General features: G+C 50.0%; 1 protein-coding gene across 2 annotated transcripts in view; it reads right to left on the bottom strand.

Annotated features, from left to right (window-relative positions):
• Window positions 1-16,791, bottom strand: part of LOC102748583 (5'-AMP-activated protein kinase subunit gamma-2-like) — a 204,899-nt gene that overhangs the window by 32,149 nt on the left and 155,959 nt on the right. For both annotated transcript variants that reach the window (XM_081799835.1, XM_081799834.1), the window contains exon 4: window positions 13,244-13,461. In XM_081799835.1, the coding sequence (XP_081655961.1) occupies window positions 13,244-13,461 (218 nt within the window). The remainder of the gene's footprint in view (window positions 1-13,243; window positions 13,462-16,791) is intronic.

Below are 16,791 nucleotides of genomic sequence, written 5' to 3'. Positions count from 1 at the left end.
TTTTAAGATTTTATTTTATTTAATTATTTGACAGAGAGAGAAAGAGAGAGAGAGCACAAGCAGGGGGAGCAGCAGAGGGAGAGGGAGAAGCAGGCTCCCCGCGGAGCAGAGAGCCCGATGTGGGACTCGATCCCAGGACCCTGGGACCATGACCTGAGCTGAGGGCAGATGCTTAACGACTGAGCCACCCAGGCGCCCCAAGGGCTTTGGGTATGTTAAACGTGCTCTCCAGGCTACGTGTAATATTTATCGTTTACTGGGTTAGACCCAGCGGTCTGCTTCATAATTTGAATAGTATAAAGTAATATTTAATATGGTGTGACCACCAAATTTTATGGAAATGAGACCTTTAAAAATGACATCCTCCTGACAGCCACACTCTGTAAACTGAAGACAGGGGCCTGACTACCACTTCAGCGGAGTGCTCAGGCTTAAGTCTGTCACGTGTCCACGGCTACGGCTGTGTGTACGAGTGCACAGCGAAGCGCAAGCAAAACATGCCCCAGCACAGTTCATGTCTCAGCATGGCAGAACTGTGTGCAAAGTTTTTCTTCCCTTTATGCTTTTCTTTTTATAATCAGGGCGATGTTATTATTTAAAAATTTTCGAATTGTGGTAAAATAACATAAAATTTGCCTTCTTGACCATTTTTAAGCACGCGGGTCAGTCGTGTTAAGTACACACACATGGTTGTGCTGCCACCAATCTCCAGGACTCCCTCATCCCAGAGGGATGCTATTTTTTTTTTTAAGATTTTATTTATTTGACAGAGAGAGAGAGAGCACGGCAGGCAGAGGGAGAAGCAGACTCCCCGCTGACCAAGGAGCGCGATGCGGGGCTTGATCCCAGGACCCCAGGATCATGACCTGAGCCGAAGGCAGATGTTCAATGGACTGACCCACCCAGGCGCCTAGGAATGCTATTTTAAAAAGAGATAATAAAAGACTTCTCCAGATGTACCTAATTTTAAAAATTAAATGCAAAGACGGCCAATGGAACGGCATAATCAGACTAACCCAAGGTAATTGAATAGCCTTTCCAATTTGCAGATGAACACATGATAGGCAATGGGCTTTTAATCTGCTTTTGATACAATGCGAGAAGAGGAACTCGTCGGCCGAGAGGTAGAGATCATCCTGGAATTTACTCTGTGTAGTTCCGTAGAGAGTTGTTCCTGATCCGCCTCTAACCATGCTCATGATGTGCAGATGTCCTTCGTACTCAGGACTGCACCCGATGGTGCCCTAGGGTCCTGTGCTCAGCCTCAGAAATAGCAGGAAGACAACACACCGCCTCCTGAAGTGGGTGGAGCACTGCTGGGGAGTTTGGGTAGTCACTCATTAACAGGTTACACACTGCAGTCTCAGACACCTGCCGGAGGAGGCTTGTTCTAAACTTTTCCACCATTCCAGTGGCTCATTTCTATGGAGTCATTAAGCAACACTATTAATACTGGTTGGTGTTAGGGTCTGGGTCGCTGTTGTACCAACAACACTTCACCAGCCCAAGTTAATGCTTTTCTGAGTGCGGTGGGTTAGAGGACAATCCTGGTTCTGAGCTGAAGGAATTCCCATCTAAATGCAAATCAAGACAAGCCCGTCTAGAATGCATGAGTAGGTACAGTAATTTTTCCACCATCTAACATTCAGCCCCCCAAATGCATTTTCATACAGCTGTATTGGTAAAAAGTGTCCCTCATTAGAATGAAATTCTGGGGGCGCCTGGGTGGCTCAGTCGTTAAGCGTCTGCCTTCGGCTTGGGTCATGATCCCAGCGTCCTGGGATCAAGCCCCGCATTGGGCTCCCTGCTCCGCGGGAAGCCTGCTTCTCCCTCTCCCACTCCCCCTGCTTGTGTTCCCTCTCTTGCTGTCTCTCTCTCTCTGTCAAATAAATAAATAAAATCTTTAAAAAAAAAAAAAAAGAATGAAATTCTGCTTGCTTTTCTCCGCTGCATCAGCAGCTATAAAGGTAAAGGTGTTCAGAGTCTTGATTTCTTTGATTTAACGCATGGCCCGTAAAAGGGACAAAGAGAATCATTTTTGAACCTCTGCTTCTCTGCCCCAGGCTTACATATCCAGGCCCCTGGAATCAAAGAATGTGTGGCACAAACGGAGTTAACTTTCATCCCAAGATCTACTTCCCCTCCCAGTTTAAGGACACTGTCATCCAACATTTCATCCCAGAAACTGGAGAGTTACCTCGAGCCCTCCTCCCACACGCCATGTGCCTGGGTCTCACCCAGGCCAGCTGATTTTATCTGCTACATGCCTTCATAATTAACCCCTTCCTCTAAGTCTTCACTCCTGTGGCCTTAATTCAGCCCTTTGTTGTGTCTCACTGGACTACCGTTGTCCTTTCTTTATGGGTCTGCTTGCTTAGTCTTCTGGAGGCTTCCTCTGGCCTCTAGCCTGTCCCTGGAGCAATCCTTCTATTAAAATACATGGCTGTGGGGGCACCTGGGCGGCTCAGTCGGTGAAGTGTCCGGCTCTTGGTTTCGGCTCAGGTCATGATCTCAGGGTCGGGAGATGGAGCCCCACGTTGGGCTCCGTGCTCAGTGTGGAGTCTGCTTGAGAGATTCTCTCTCTCCCTCTGCCTCTGCTCCGCCCCTCGCTCGTGCTCTCTCTCTTTCTCAAATAAATAAATAAAATCTTTGGGAAAAAACTGCTCAGCTGACCAATTCATTCCTCGAAACCGCTGCCAGGGTAGGCAACGAAGACTTCACGAGGCCCATTTGTGCCATTTACATCAAATTTGCATCCTTTCCTCACTCAACGAGAGTAAGGGGATGAATAAGGGCCCTTCCACCTTAAATTTATATTACCCCATAATCTCCTCAATCCAGTCCCAAAGCGGACTGTATGACATCATAATGCTCAGAGGGTAAGGGGAATGCAGATCCCCCAGTCCCAACTCTACAGGACCACCGGTCAGTTTGCCAACTTTACGGGCAGCCCGGCTTCGGGCGGGGCCTGTGGCGGGCAGGCCCGATGACTAACTTCCCTTGCGCTCTCCCGTGGGACTGGCGCTGAGCCTTCAGTGGGGCAGGGCTCTGCCACTGGCCTCTTGCCTTTCTGGGGACTAGTCTCACCCTGGCACTTGGCGTGGGAGGTCCTATTAATTAATGAGATGCAGGAAAGGGAGGCTCTGGCACAAATTAGTCAGGAGCTGGCAAGTTTTTTTCCCGAAAAAAGGCCAGATGATAAATATCGTGCATTTTGCAGGCCATCTGGTCTCTGTTACAAGTACTCACCTCTGCTTCCCCGTGAAAGCAGCCAGAGACAAGGCATTAACGAATGGGCGTGGCTGTGTATTAAGAAAACTTGAATTACAGAAAGAGATGACGGGCCAGCTTTGGCCCCGGGGCCAGCCCCTGAACCAGGCGTAGGTGCGGTAAGACACTGGGTCCGCGTGCAACGGGTGGGCCGAGAAGCCTGGACTTCTCTAGAGGCCGTAGGAAGTCACACCACGAACATGGGCTTTGGAGCCCCGTTCCCTTGGTTCAAGGCTCGACTTCAGTGTTTGCTAGTAATGGAGCTTCGGGAAGCCTACACACACGCTCTCCTTTGATCCTCACGTAAAGCCTACATCTTTGGAGGACAGAGGAGTGGGTAGAGAGGGTGGGAGGTTCGGGAACTTTTACATCCCTCCATCAGCACGTTCACATGCTCAGGCCAGGCCCATCTTTGAGAGAAATGCCCTCTGGCTCCCCGCCAGCCCTGGCCCTCACTCATGGCTCCTCTTCACTCCAAACTTCATGACAAAGTTGTTTCCATCTACCCTTTGTCACCGCGCACTCACCTAGTGGCCCCCGGAAGGCTGGCTTCTGCCCTGAGCTTATAGACAGCCATGATCAAGATGGTTTCTTCAACAAGAGATACATTTAGTCAAGGCCTGTTGCACAGTTAGGTGGCGTCCTTGACAATGCCGGCCCAAGGGAAGGAAAAAGCGAACTGCCACGTAGTCCTCCTCCCAGCAGAGGCCTTATCTATAGATCATCCTGAGAAACTCCAGTGAGCATCCCAACTCCACGGGACCCCAATATTTTAACCATTCCCTTGTCCAGCGTTGTTCCTTTTGGGTGGAAAAGTTCAAGATGAATCCTGAAGTGCCTGCTGTCATGGTGGCACATTTGACCAACAGAAGGGTTGGTTCTATCAACCGAGACAGCCAAATAACTCACTCTGGGAAATGTACATTTGTGCCCCCGTGATCACAGTGATGCCAAGTGCATATCCCGCATCTGGTAGGTTGTGGTCCGTGAGGGAAGAGGTGGAGGCACCCCTCAGCCGCTTTAGCCCTGGATCCCAGCTCCATGGGACCTGCACTTGCTGAGACTCTTGAGGTGGAAATGCTCTCAACTGTCCCTGAGCACTCAGTACCTAGCCTGCTGTCAGGCAAATGATGGCATCTTAGGAAACCACCATTGAACGAGTCATTTCCCGCATGGGTCCCTGGGAAGGTGACAGAGGTAGGCCATTTGTCAAATTAAAGAAAAATTGAGGTAAAAAGATTCAACATCCTTTCCTGGAGCTCAGCTACCTTGGGGAACAGAATAAATAAGAATCCCACAGACCCAGGCCAGTGCTCAGAAAAAACAGGCCAAGTGCTCAGCCAAGTACATCTCTCTTATTTGGGCTCTGCCTTCTCTCTGCTCATGAAGTCATGATCCTACCAGTGCAGGGACCCAGGAAGGATGCCAATGATAATACCTTCTTTTGACAGCCGGGAGAGTAGATATTCCCTGCCTGCCTCTTCAACACGCTGGCAACACTTGTGTAAGCAACAACTCTCGTGATAACCAATACCAATATGAATCAGTTCTCGCTGGCGTTCCTTACTCCTCGACCCAATGTGAATCTTTCCCAAACTATTTTTAAAATATCTAATCTGTTGTGAGTAACGGACTATGGAACTGTTAGTTTGCCATTTCTGGGCAGATGGTCTTAACACCAAGATCTTATTAGGTTGTAATTTGATATTTAAAATGGTAGATGGGAATAAAAGAACAAAATAGAGCCTCTAAAATCTTATCTATTCCTTAAGGTCAAGTGATTTTAAATATTTTTAGATTTTTAGAGTGCTTTCCTATCTTAAAAAATAAAAAAGGTTAATTATTCCAAATAACAATCTTGAAAGACGGGTTGGTGACTTCCTTCCAAATATTCATACTAGGAAAACCAGGGATCTTAAAGAGTGACTCAGTGGCAAGACAATCAATTTTTAAAACGAACCCCAAACTTCTGAGTTTAATATCTCCCCAGATACATGATAAAACAGGTACTAGATATCTTTCGATATATAACAGATCACCCCAAAACTCAGTGGCTTAAGAGAATAATAGTAATTTATTATCTGTGATGCATTGAATTGTGTCCCCCCACCTCCAAATTCATAGGCTGAAGCCCTTAACCCCCAGTGTGAGTGTATTAGGGGATGGGGCCTTTAAGGAAGTAACTAAGGTTAAGTGAGGTCATAGGGTGGGGCCCTAACCCAATAGGACTGGTGTCCTCATAAGAGGAGGAAGAGACACCAGGGATGCATGCGCACAGAGGAAAGACCACATAAGGACACAGCAGGAAGGTGGCATCTGCAGCAGAGGAGGCCTCCGGATCCTGTCAACACCCTGATCCTGGACTTCTGGCCTCCAGAACTGTGAGAAATGAATTTTTTCTTTTTTTAAAAATTTTTTCTTAATTATTTATGAGAGAGAGAGAGCATGAGCAGGAGGAGCGGCAGAGAGAGAGAGGGAGAAGCAGACTCCCCACTTAGCAGGGAGCCCCACGTGGGGCTCGATCCCAGGATCCCAGGATCATGACCCGAGCTGAAGGCAGATGCTTAACTGACTGAGCCACCCACACGCCCCGAGAAATGAATTTCTGTTAAAACCTTTAGTCTGTGGCATTCTGTTGTAGTAGCCATAGCAGAACAATACATTATTTCTTATAGTTTCTGTGGGTCAGGAATTCATGAGCAGTTCAGATGGGTGGTCCTGGATCTCTGGTATTGGCTGGGGCTACAGTCTCATCTGAAGACTTGACTGGGGCTGGAGGATTCACATTCATGGTGGCTCACTCCCACAGGCGGGGAGCTGGTGATGGGTGTTGGCTGGGCCCTTAGTTCCTCTCGCCCTGGGCCTAATAAAACCTTCTTCATTCATCCCCAACCAACCATCCTGAACCCTTTTCTTCAGTTTAGTTACGTTTTAAATATATCATAAGAAAAAATATGATACCCCTTGTTTTCACCTATCAGAATTTGGGGATCATAAATAGAAAAAAAAAAAAAAGTAGAGACTATAAGCCCATGGTTAGAGGTTGTGATGTACCACTCAGATCCCCTTTCAGAAGTGAAGGATTTCCCCCCAGCTATTGGGAATCTGCCAAGTGATGGCCTTCAACTATTAGCCAGCACTGCAGTTGGCTGAGGAGAGTTGCCTTGGCCACGGTCAACCCCCTTCCAGGAGAGCTGACATCTAATGAGTGGTTGATGCAACGGTAGAAGGGCCTGGCTCCTTTGCCCCAACTTGGGACAAGTCTGGGGAGCTGCCCCAGTTTTAGGGCTCCCTGGGGGTCTGCCGAGGACCTGGTCGAGACAGCACTGCTTCGCAGCTTCTCCCTCAGACCTGCCTCCCTCCTTCCTTTCTCCCTCAGGCATTGATCCTTAGAACGCTTCCTAATGAACACCCTGCACACTAGTTTCTGGCTAGAGTCTGCTTCTCCGGGAACATAAACTGCAGCAGCGTCCTTTTCAGGGAATTACTCTCAAAAGAGTTAACCGTCTAAATTAGACTCCTCATACAGAGATAAATGAACCTCTCGACTCCAGTATGTTGTGTTCCATGACAGGCCCGGCTGTTGAAATCAAGTGATAAGGCGTGTGGGAGATCTGAAAATTGGCCCACACTCTTCACATCTTCCTGTATCCAGGCTCTCTGCAGTGGGACTTTGTCATTTCTGCTTCTTTCTGGTGGCCGAAGCAAGGAAAAAACCCAACCCAGCTTCAAGGGGAGAGGAAACAGATTCTACCTCAGGTAGGAGTTAGGGTACCAGTTCTGAGCCTAGGCCTCAGGAAGACTTGCCTCCTGGAATCGTGCCACTATCATAAGAACAAGTCTGGGACAGCCTCTGCTGGGGGAGGAGAGACCACACAGAACAGAGGTGAGACATTCCAGCTGAGGCCGCTCGGGGCCGACCAGCCGCCAAGTAACCTCGTAAGTGACCACAGACGTGTGAGTAAGCACGGCCAAGACAAGAAGAATGCCCAACCCGAATTGACAGCCTGCAGGATTGTGAGCTAAAGAAACGGTTGCTGTCTTAAGTTTTGGGGAGGTTTTTATGTGGCAATAGAAGAACGGGGACGATACAGGAACCAACCAGGCAAGAGAAGACGAGAGACCAGGCCTCAGCCGATGCCTTGCGTCCCCTGTCACTGGCTAAGGGGCTGCTGCTGATGGCTCAAACCTGAAAACTTCTTCCAGGATTGTCCTCAGATGATCCCAGCTGGAGGTGCATTTCCCTCCACCTGGGGCATCACAAAACTAACGGCTGCTTGGTGTGAGGGTAAAAAGGTCAGCCTCCTTGCCTGCAGGCAGGGCAAATTCTGGCACAGTTTACGCTCCAGAGCTCTCCTGTCATCAGGCTGAGGCTACATCTCATCCCAAACCACATACTCGCCTTCCTTCTTTCCTCCCCTTGCACCTACAGGTTTATTCTGAGCACTCTGTAGTCAATTGACAAACTTGCAGCCCAAACCCCATCTCAGACTCTGCTTCTAGGGACTCTGACCCAAGACGTAGGTCAAGAGTGAAATTCCTGGAAGAAAAAGGGGAGGAGTGGGGGAATGAGTGTTGTGGAAAGGGAACCGGAAAAGCACTGATGCCTCGAATACCTTCATGTCAAGTCTTCAGTGCAACAGAAGATGATTCTTCCACTGGCCCAAGACAAACACCTGCCACCACGCAAGAAACCCTACCCATTTCCTTGACAAGAGCAGAACGTAAGGCTCGCCTTTTCCCTTTGGTCTTTTACTGCTTCCTTCCTACTAACCGTGTCCCGATTAGTATTTAAACCTATTCCCAGTTATAGGAAAAAACCATCACCTCCATTCTAACAGCGACAGCCCTATCTCCTCCCCTTCAAAGTCAGGATTCTCGAGCGATCTACACTAGAGATCTCCACTTCTTCACTCTTCACCATTCAGCCCACATTCCATGGCTTCTGCACGTGACCATAGTATTCCTGCCAATGTCATCGGGGCCGACCTCAGTCCTTACATTGCAGGCCACTCAACTGCATTTGACGTCACTGGTCATTCCCTCTGAATGCGTGACACACAGTGAAACACATTCCTTTTGCTTCCATGATACTGTGTTTGCCTGCTTTTCTGCCTAATCTCAAGGCAATCCAGAATCCTTTTCCTTTGTTTGTGCCTGAAATGTCCACGTTTTTCTGGCTCTCTTCTCACCTACCATGTATTTTTCTAGATTATTTCATCTACAACCGTGGCATAAATTACCATTCATGTCCTGATGATTTTCAATCTTAATTTCTAGCTCCAGATGCACATATCCAACTGCCCTTTGGATACCTCCTCTTGAATGTTCCATGGGCACCTTATTATAATACCACCACCTGAATACACACACACACACACACACACACACACACCTGCTCACATGCATGCATGCACGCACACATCCATAGCCTGCTCCTCTTCCTCCCCTGTTCCCTATCCCAGCAACTGCAACTACCATTCATCTAGTTTCCTAAGGCAAAACTTCTAGAATCATCCTTGATTCTTCTCTTTCCCCCTCAACCCATCAATCACTGCATTCCAAATTCCTTTCAATTCAACCTCTTAAATAGTTCTTAACTTCTTAACATTGGTCCACTCTGTTCCACCGTCAGCTACCACCAGGCGCAGATAATTTCACACTGTGTCCCGTCTGAGCTCCTGTCTTACTCAAATCCAGTCTTGTTTCCATATCCATCCAGAACAGATCATCCAAAACTGCAAAACTGATTATTGCTCTCTGCTGAAAAAAAGTCCACTTCCTTCCTCTGGGATTGGCTCTTCCATGCACTCACACTGGACTGGGTGTTTCCTCCCATCATAATAACCCAGGCTCCATCAAACTCTGTTGTAATTATTTACCTGCCTGCATCCCCCAGAGAGACAAATCTCCCTCCTTTGTTCAACTAGTTCTTAGCTATTTCTTGAAGCCCTCCCATGCATAATGCGCCCTTAATCAAGTAGTGAAAAGGACAAACATGTCTCTTCCTCATACGTTTGTCACCCACTTGCCCTTTCTGAGCACAGTTTATGACACACAGAAGTTGCTTAGTAAGTCTTTGCTGAGTAAATAAATGATAAAATGAGTACTTTCTACCAAAGACAAACTAATTACCCTTATCCCCATTCCAATTTTAGAATAAGACTAATGGGAACATATTTTATAAAAGTGATCTTTGGGGTCAATGTTTACAGAAAGCGTCTTTTTGTTCCAAAGGGCAGAGACAAATTATATCTGAATATTTTCAGGCTGACAGAAGTCTTTAAGCAATCACATTTCTCCAATGAAGATTATGCTGGTAGCCAAATTTATGAAATCAGCCAAGCTCTTAAGAAACTTAAGACAATCAACATAGTCCAGTGATAAAGAAGTGCACTTTGTGGAAACTTGAAATGACCACCAGCCCTGCGCAAAGCAGGACAGACCCAGCTCAATAATGGCTGCAGAGGCCATGACAGGGGCCCCCGGGGACGCCTCCGGTGATAAAGCTGACCAACGGGGGGGCGCCTGGGTGGCTCAGTCAGTTGGGTGTCTGCCTTCAGCTCGGGTCATGATCCTAGGGTCCTGGGATCGAGCCCCGCATCGGGCTCCCTGCTCCGCGGAGAGCCTGCTTCTCCCTCTCCCTGCCGCTCTTCCTACTTGTGCTCTCTCTCTATCTCTCTGTCAGATAAATAAATAAAATCTTTTAAATAAAAAGAAAAAAAGCTGTCCAATGGGATCAAGCCTGTCTAATGTCAGGGGGCCAGTGGGGACACTGTCTTCCAATTTTGAAATGTATCATTGCATAACGTAAGTGGGGAGCCTCTGGTGACCACCCAGATTTTCTGAAGCTCAAACTATATAAACATTGTAGTCTTGCCTGGATCACGTAATATAAAATTTGCCATTTTAACCACTTTTAAAAGTATGATTCAGTGGTATTGAGTACATTCACACTGTTGTGTTACCGTGACCCCCATCATCTACAGAACTTCTCCATCTTCCCAAACTGAAACTCTGCCCCACTGAACAACGACTCTCCAGTCTTCCCCGTCCAGCCTCTGGCGCCCACCCTTCTATTTTCTGTGTCTGTGAATCTGACTACTCTGGAAACCTCAGACACGTGGAATCACACAGGATTTGTCCTTGTATGACTAGCTTATTTCACTCAGCATAATGTCCCCAAGGATCATCCATGTTGTAGCAGGTATCAGGATGTCCTTCCTTTTTAAGGCTGAGTAAGATCCCATTGTACAGAATGACCACATCTTGACCCTCCCCTCGGGACATGTGGATGGTTGCTGAAATGTCGCTGAAATGTCACGCTCACTCTCAGCCGTGTGTGTGGGATCTCAGGCCCTGACCAGGCACATGGCATATCCATCACTGAGTGTGGGATATAGCTGAGGATACTTCCACTCTGGCCCCAGAACCGCCTTGGAAATCCCAGAAGGACTCCGGCTTGTTGGCCTCAGCCATGGGCTTCTGAGTTGTGTGAGGTTTAAACAGCTAAGAACACCACTTCCCAGTCATTATTGTCAGAGGAAAAAAGCTGACACGGGACCGAAAGCACTCTCCGGATTCCCTTTTATTTAAACTGGGAAAGGCCAGCAGCAAACTTCTGCAATCATGGACAAGCCTTGTGTCTGTCAGCATAACTTCCAATGATCTAAACCCCAAATAACTGTTTTCTCTTCAAATCGGTGTCTCTTCCTAAATGGGGTTATTCTCTCAACTATCACTAATAAATAATGAGAAGAAGCCAATATCTTGAGACTTTTATATCTCCTTTATCTTTGGGAGCCTCTCTGCTGGTCACCTCCCTCTTCGGTCCTCTCCTCTGCTCCCAGCCCCCACAGGCTCCTTCTGTACCAGATCACCTCGCCCATAGGCTTCGGGGTAGGTTTGGCACAAGGCTGGAGGATTTCTATCCCTCTGCCCCAAAGGGCATCTCTGGCCAGGGGCTGCTTCTCTTCTGTGGCTCCAGCTCCTACCGGGCAGACACACCAGGTTCTACTCCCATTGGATGGGCTCTGGTAACCCCACCACCTCTCATTGCCCCTCTAGCCCCAGAGGAGTAATGGCTTCCTGCTTTTGACAATCTGGGTTGCCTCACGGTTCCCTTTTATGGATTCTTTTTTTGTTCCATTGTCTCTATAACCAAGTTTCTTTGTGAAGTGTCCAGGAGAGCCTTTCTAGATCTTCTCTCATTCCCACCCAAGAACGTGGATGACCTTCCTCCAAGGTCCATAGCTCTCCAGGACCAAGCCCTGTCCTGCTCCTCATCTGGACTGTTCCTCTGCTTCTGGGTCTTCCTGTCTCCAGTCTACCTCCTGGTCTGCTGCTACGTTCCTGACCCTCAGACATGGCCCACAGCCCGCTCCTTCTCCATGCTGCACGTCCCCCTCATTCCCACTCAAGTCGTGGCGACTTTTCTTCTCTGGAAGGCTTTCCCTTCACCTCTCCCCTCAGTCAAGGCCCACCACTTACGCAAGGCCCAGCTTACTGGGCTGCACAGGGGCCTTCGCAGGCCTTATCAGACCACACGTTTCCCTTCCCCACCTCCTCTAGAGCGGACTCTCTACCCACCCCCCTGGCCCCCCGCCAACCTCCTTTCCGCTTTGACTTAACTCTTTCATCTGAGTGTTACTCTGTTCCCAGTAAGACAGGAAGCCCTAGAAGGCAGAAACGACACCTTGCATTTGATCCCTCAGCACCTCAAACAACACTCTGTGAAGCCTACATCTCATAAAGCAATCGCTGAATGAACAAGGAGAATAGCGACGGCATGTTCTCTGCATGACAAACACACCTTCTTTCTCTCCAAAGGTAACAACGCCTATGGTTGGACAGTGTCCCCAGAAAGCCACAGTGAGGTATTAGGCTCTGATGCCTGTGAACGTGACCTTGTTTGGAAATACAAACTGTGGATGTGATCAAGTGAAGACGAGGTCACACTGGAGCAGGGTGGGCCCTACTCCAACATGAGTGGTGTCCTTGTAAGAAGAGGACATCGTGAGGACAGAAGCAGAGATCAGTGTGATGCTGCCACAAGCCAAGGAACAGCCGGGGCTCCCAGAAGCTGGAAGAACCAGGGAAGGCTCCTCCCCACCCCCCAGACACTCTGCAGGGAGCATGGTCCTGCCCAAACCAAGACTTCAGACCTCCAGCCTCCGGAGCAACAAGGCAATAGCTTCTGGTTCTTTTAAGCCCCCCGGTTCATGCCACTTAGTTCCAGCAACCCCAGGGGACCACTACAGCCACCAGACCCCACGGTCCCATCCACATAGATGGACTTCAGGGACACGGTTCTTCTGTCCTCGCTGGGCACAGGCAGAACACTGAGGACCCACGTTCCTCGTCGGACCCAGGCAGGGATGGAGAGCGTCTCCACGCTTCAGGCCCACTGTGTCGCTGCAGAGCTCATGGGTCCCGTTGCTCAGCTGCCTTCCTCCATCCGCACTCACTGACCCTCAGCCTCTGCGGGGGCTCAGCCGCCTGGCTCGCCACACCACTGCCCTCCAAGAGCCTCATCTTTTCAAGAATGCTTCTGAGCACAAATGAAATCTTAAAACTCCAAAATAAAACTTCAATTTAAAAAAACCTTGCATGGTGACTAACATAACATAATAAAATAAAATTTAAAAAACCAAAACAAATAAAAAAAAACAACCTTTTTTTTTGCTTCGCCTATCACTTCTTTCTCTAGGCTCCCAATCTAGATAAATTCAAATAAAGCTTTTTAGGACTGACTACTTAAAAGAGGCTGAGGCAACACACACTTTCTGGTCAGGTTCCAGGCGTTACCACGTTCTGTTTTGTTGCCATGTGCCTGCTGCACCCTCTGCGTTTCTTTCTCAGCCCGGGACTCGTGATAAAATACACCCAACACGTCAGGGGTGCACAGCCTCGGCTTCAGTGCCCCCCCCCCCGATGCCTGGAGGCCCGGCCCGCAGGACGGGGCCAGACTTACGGTTCTGGGGGAAGCATAGTATGTCGGCGATGCTGCTGGAGGCCTGGCCACGCTCTGAAAGGAGGACGGGCAGTATCTCTGGCCTGTGTCCGGAGGGGAAGACGAGGCGTAGAGGCGATTTTCCAGTCGCTCAGGCTCGTGCTTGTAGGACTCGAGAGGAAAGGTGTGCTGCTTGGCCACCTGGGTGGGTGTGGACGGAGAGGAAGAGAGGCCCGAAGCTGCGGGGGAGACCACAGAGCGCTGTTAGAAGTCTGACTGAGGCAGAGGAAGGCCGAGAATGCGCTTCCGTTTCTTGGTACCAAAAATCTCAAACGGCAAGAATTGGCATTATTAAATCCTGAATGTTGGGGACAAGCTTTTACTTACTTACTTACTTACTTATTCATTCATTCATTCATTCATTCATTCATTCATTTATTTCTGCGTTGCATCCCCCAAATATGAAGCCTTAACCCCTGGCACCTGTGAAGATTTGGGAATAGGGTCTTTGCAGATGTCATCAAGTTAAAATGAGGTCACACTGGAGTCAGCTTGGCTCTTAACCCAACCAGACCAGTGTCCATATAAGAGGAGAAGACATGGAAACCTAGACGCACACTCAGAGGAGAAGCCATGTCACTGGGAGCCAGAGACCGAAGTGATACATCTATGGGCCAAGGAGCGCCGAGTGCAGCCGGTGACCATCAGAAGCCAGCGGTGAGGAAGGATGCTTTCCAGGGTGTCAGGGGAGGACGGCCCGGCTGACACCTTGGTTTCAGACCTCTAGCCTCTTAACCGGGAGAAGAAACTTCCGTTGTTTTATGCCACCCAGTGTGAGGTACTTTGTTATGGCAGCTCTAGAAAACTCATAGAGTCCAGTGGCTGGATTTGTTTTCCAAGAGAAGCAGAATCTGGATTCGGGTCTGGTGTCTCACATTTCTGGATAACTCAGTAAACTTTTTATTTTAAATTTGATATTTAAAATTTTTAAACCATGGGAGTCAAAGCAAAGATGTCAGTACCAAGGGCTACCTCTTTGCCACTTGCCGCTTCTGACCCAGACAAAGACGCGTCAGGCTGCAGAGCTGTAAGCCTGGACCTCCTTTGCAGGGCTACTCCGTCCGGAATTCCAGAGCCCTCTCCTCACAGTCCACGGTCCCTGTACACATGTGTGTTCCCTTCTCTGCTTCCACCTTTGCTCCCCGGAGGAACCTCCTATTCCTCGGGAATCAATTCAACCAACCCCTTTCTTCTGACTCTCCAGCCCTGTGACCCCTCTACCCTGGACTCGTGAGCACATCTCACCCACATGAGGTCACAACACGCTATTTAACACTGAAACCAAATGTGAAAGTATGTAAGTTTCCCGTCCCCAACAAAATCCCCCATCTGTCCTTGGGGCAGGGGTTCTGGGTTGGCCTTTTGGGTCCCCACAGCAGCCAGTGCTGCCCTGGTGGGGGGAGGGTGCCTGGAAGATCCTCGCCACCCAACAGGCACGGCGAGAGAAGGGAGCACGGAAGGGTGTGAGGCTCAAGCTTTGTGGGCGTCTTCTCTCCGTCCCCGTGCCCAGGGAGTGTTCAGGGTACATATTTCCCTGGTGGGAATTTCGGAAGGAACCAATCAAAGGAGGAGGGTCATCTTCTAGGGAACCCCCTTTCCCATGAAGCCATCCCAAGTGGGATGACCTCTGGGAAGCAGGTCTAGGTGAAAGCAGGAGATAGAACACTTGATCACCCATGGTTTTGTGGGTCTCAAAACTTAAGATACCAAAGGCCTCCAAAAGGAAAGCGCCCAACTCTTTTAGAAACAAAAGTTTTCCCCCAAAGGTCTTGAGAAGCAAAGCCCGTTTTGAGGTGGGGCTTGCGGATGGGGGAGGAAGGAGAGGGAGGATTAAAAGCAGGAGATCTGGTGGTTTCCAGCTGTTGGGGGAGGGGTGGCCCGGCAGGCAGGGTGACAGAGGAGCTGCCTGGCCCACGTCTGGGCCCTTCTCTAGTGTCACGGCTTCGATGCTCCCCAGGGGTGCCCACAGAGCGGTGAGGGATGGAGATGCCCGCCAAGGCTCAGAGGGGGCGTGCCTGGGCCTTTCAGAGGGCTCTGCTGGGGGGCAGAAGAGGGAAGCTCATGTGCTACTCTGTGGAGCCCAGCACCCCATGGGCCTCACGCCCCCAGGGGTGGTGGCTCATCCTTCCATGGTTCTTCCAGCGAGAGTCCTCAGCTGGCCCACTAGCCTCGTTCCTCACAGAGCAGCCCAGAACAGGCTAGTTCTCACGTCACAGGCTAACAGGGAATTTATGTTCTGTGCTCCCAACGCTCGCCGCAACCACTGGACACAGACGCCCCCTGGGTGCTTCCAGGGGCGAGTACTAGAGACCCAACAGACGGGTGAAACAGAGAGGGATGGGGGGCATTTGAACTCAAAGCTGGTGCCACCAACCACGTTCTAACAGCCTGTGAGAGCCCCTTGGGCGAAGCCCCTGTGGGGGCCTGGCTCTCCATGTTAAGGAGGGGCCGCCCTCAGTGCAGACGCGCCCGCGTCTGTCCAAACACAGGGCACAATCCAAACCGGCCCCCCCATCTTGCCTGTGACTCTACCCCCAGACCCAGCTCGGACTCTGGCTCCAACCACACCCCCAGGGCTGTTTTCAGAAGCCGGGACAAAAATGCCTCTGTGGAGGCATTCCGGCAACGTCTACCAAAACTGCAAAGGCACATGCTCCTTGACCCAACAGTCTGCTTCTGGGATTTCCTTCCGTAGATGCAGTTGCGTGGTTGCTGAAGGCGAGCGCGCGGGGTCATTCGTCACAGTGGTGCTTTTAAAAGCAGAGACTGTGGGGCGCCTGGGTGGCTCAGTTGGTTAAGCGACTGCCTTCGGCTCAGGTCATGATCCTGGGGTCCCTGGATCGAGTCCCGCATCGGGCTCCCTGCTCGGCAGGGAGTCTGCTTCTCCCTCTAACCCTCCCCCCTCTCATGTACTCTCTCTCTCTCTCTCTCTCATTCTCGCTCTCTCAAATAAGTAAATAAATCTTTAAAAAAATAAATAAATAAAAGCAGAGACTGCAGGTGCAGATGCTCGTCGGCAGGAAGGGGCTAACACGGCGACGGCACATCCACGCAGACAGCCATGGCTCCCTGACGGGCGCGACGGGCTGCCGCCTCCTTCTTACCTCTGAGACCGAGCGGGAAGTGAAAAGGCAACCCCCAGAGCCATCTGCACAGAATGACCCCACTCACAGTCTCAGAAAGGGGGATAAGAACGTACATACGAATATTCGGCCCGTCTGCACGGGCCCAGAGTATCTCGGGGAGGATGCGGAGGCACCGCTGGAGACAGGAAGGGAGGGAAGGGACAACTGTCATGGTCCACCCTTTCCTATTTTACAACTTTCATATCATGTGGATGCCTGGCAACTCAGAAAATTACTTTCTTCAGCCCCTGTTCAGCTTTTGAGCCAAGAGGCTGGCTGACACCATATAGACGCGCCTCCCGCCTCTTGCCCTGATCCCAGCTGCCCGCCCCAGCTCTGGGGAGGTCTATCTCCCCCTCTCCCTCTCTCCTCCCCCTCCCCCCC

This window comes from Leptonychotes weddellii, chromosome 12 (assembly GCF_054177405.1).
Source record: "Leptonychotes weddellii isolate Sample4059 chromosome 12, ASM5417740v2, whole genome shotgun sequence".
NCBI classification, from domain to species: domain Eukaryota; kingdom Metazoa; phylum Chordata; class Mammalia; order Carnivora; family Phocidae; genus Leptonychotes; species Leptonychotes weddellii.
This window is presented reverse-complemented; position numbering and strand designations above follow the sequence as displayed.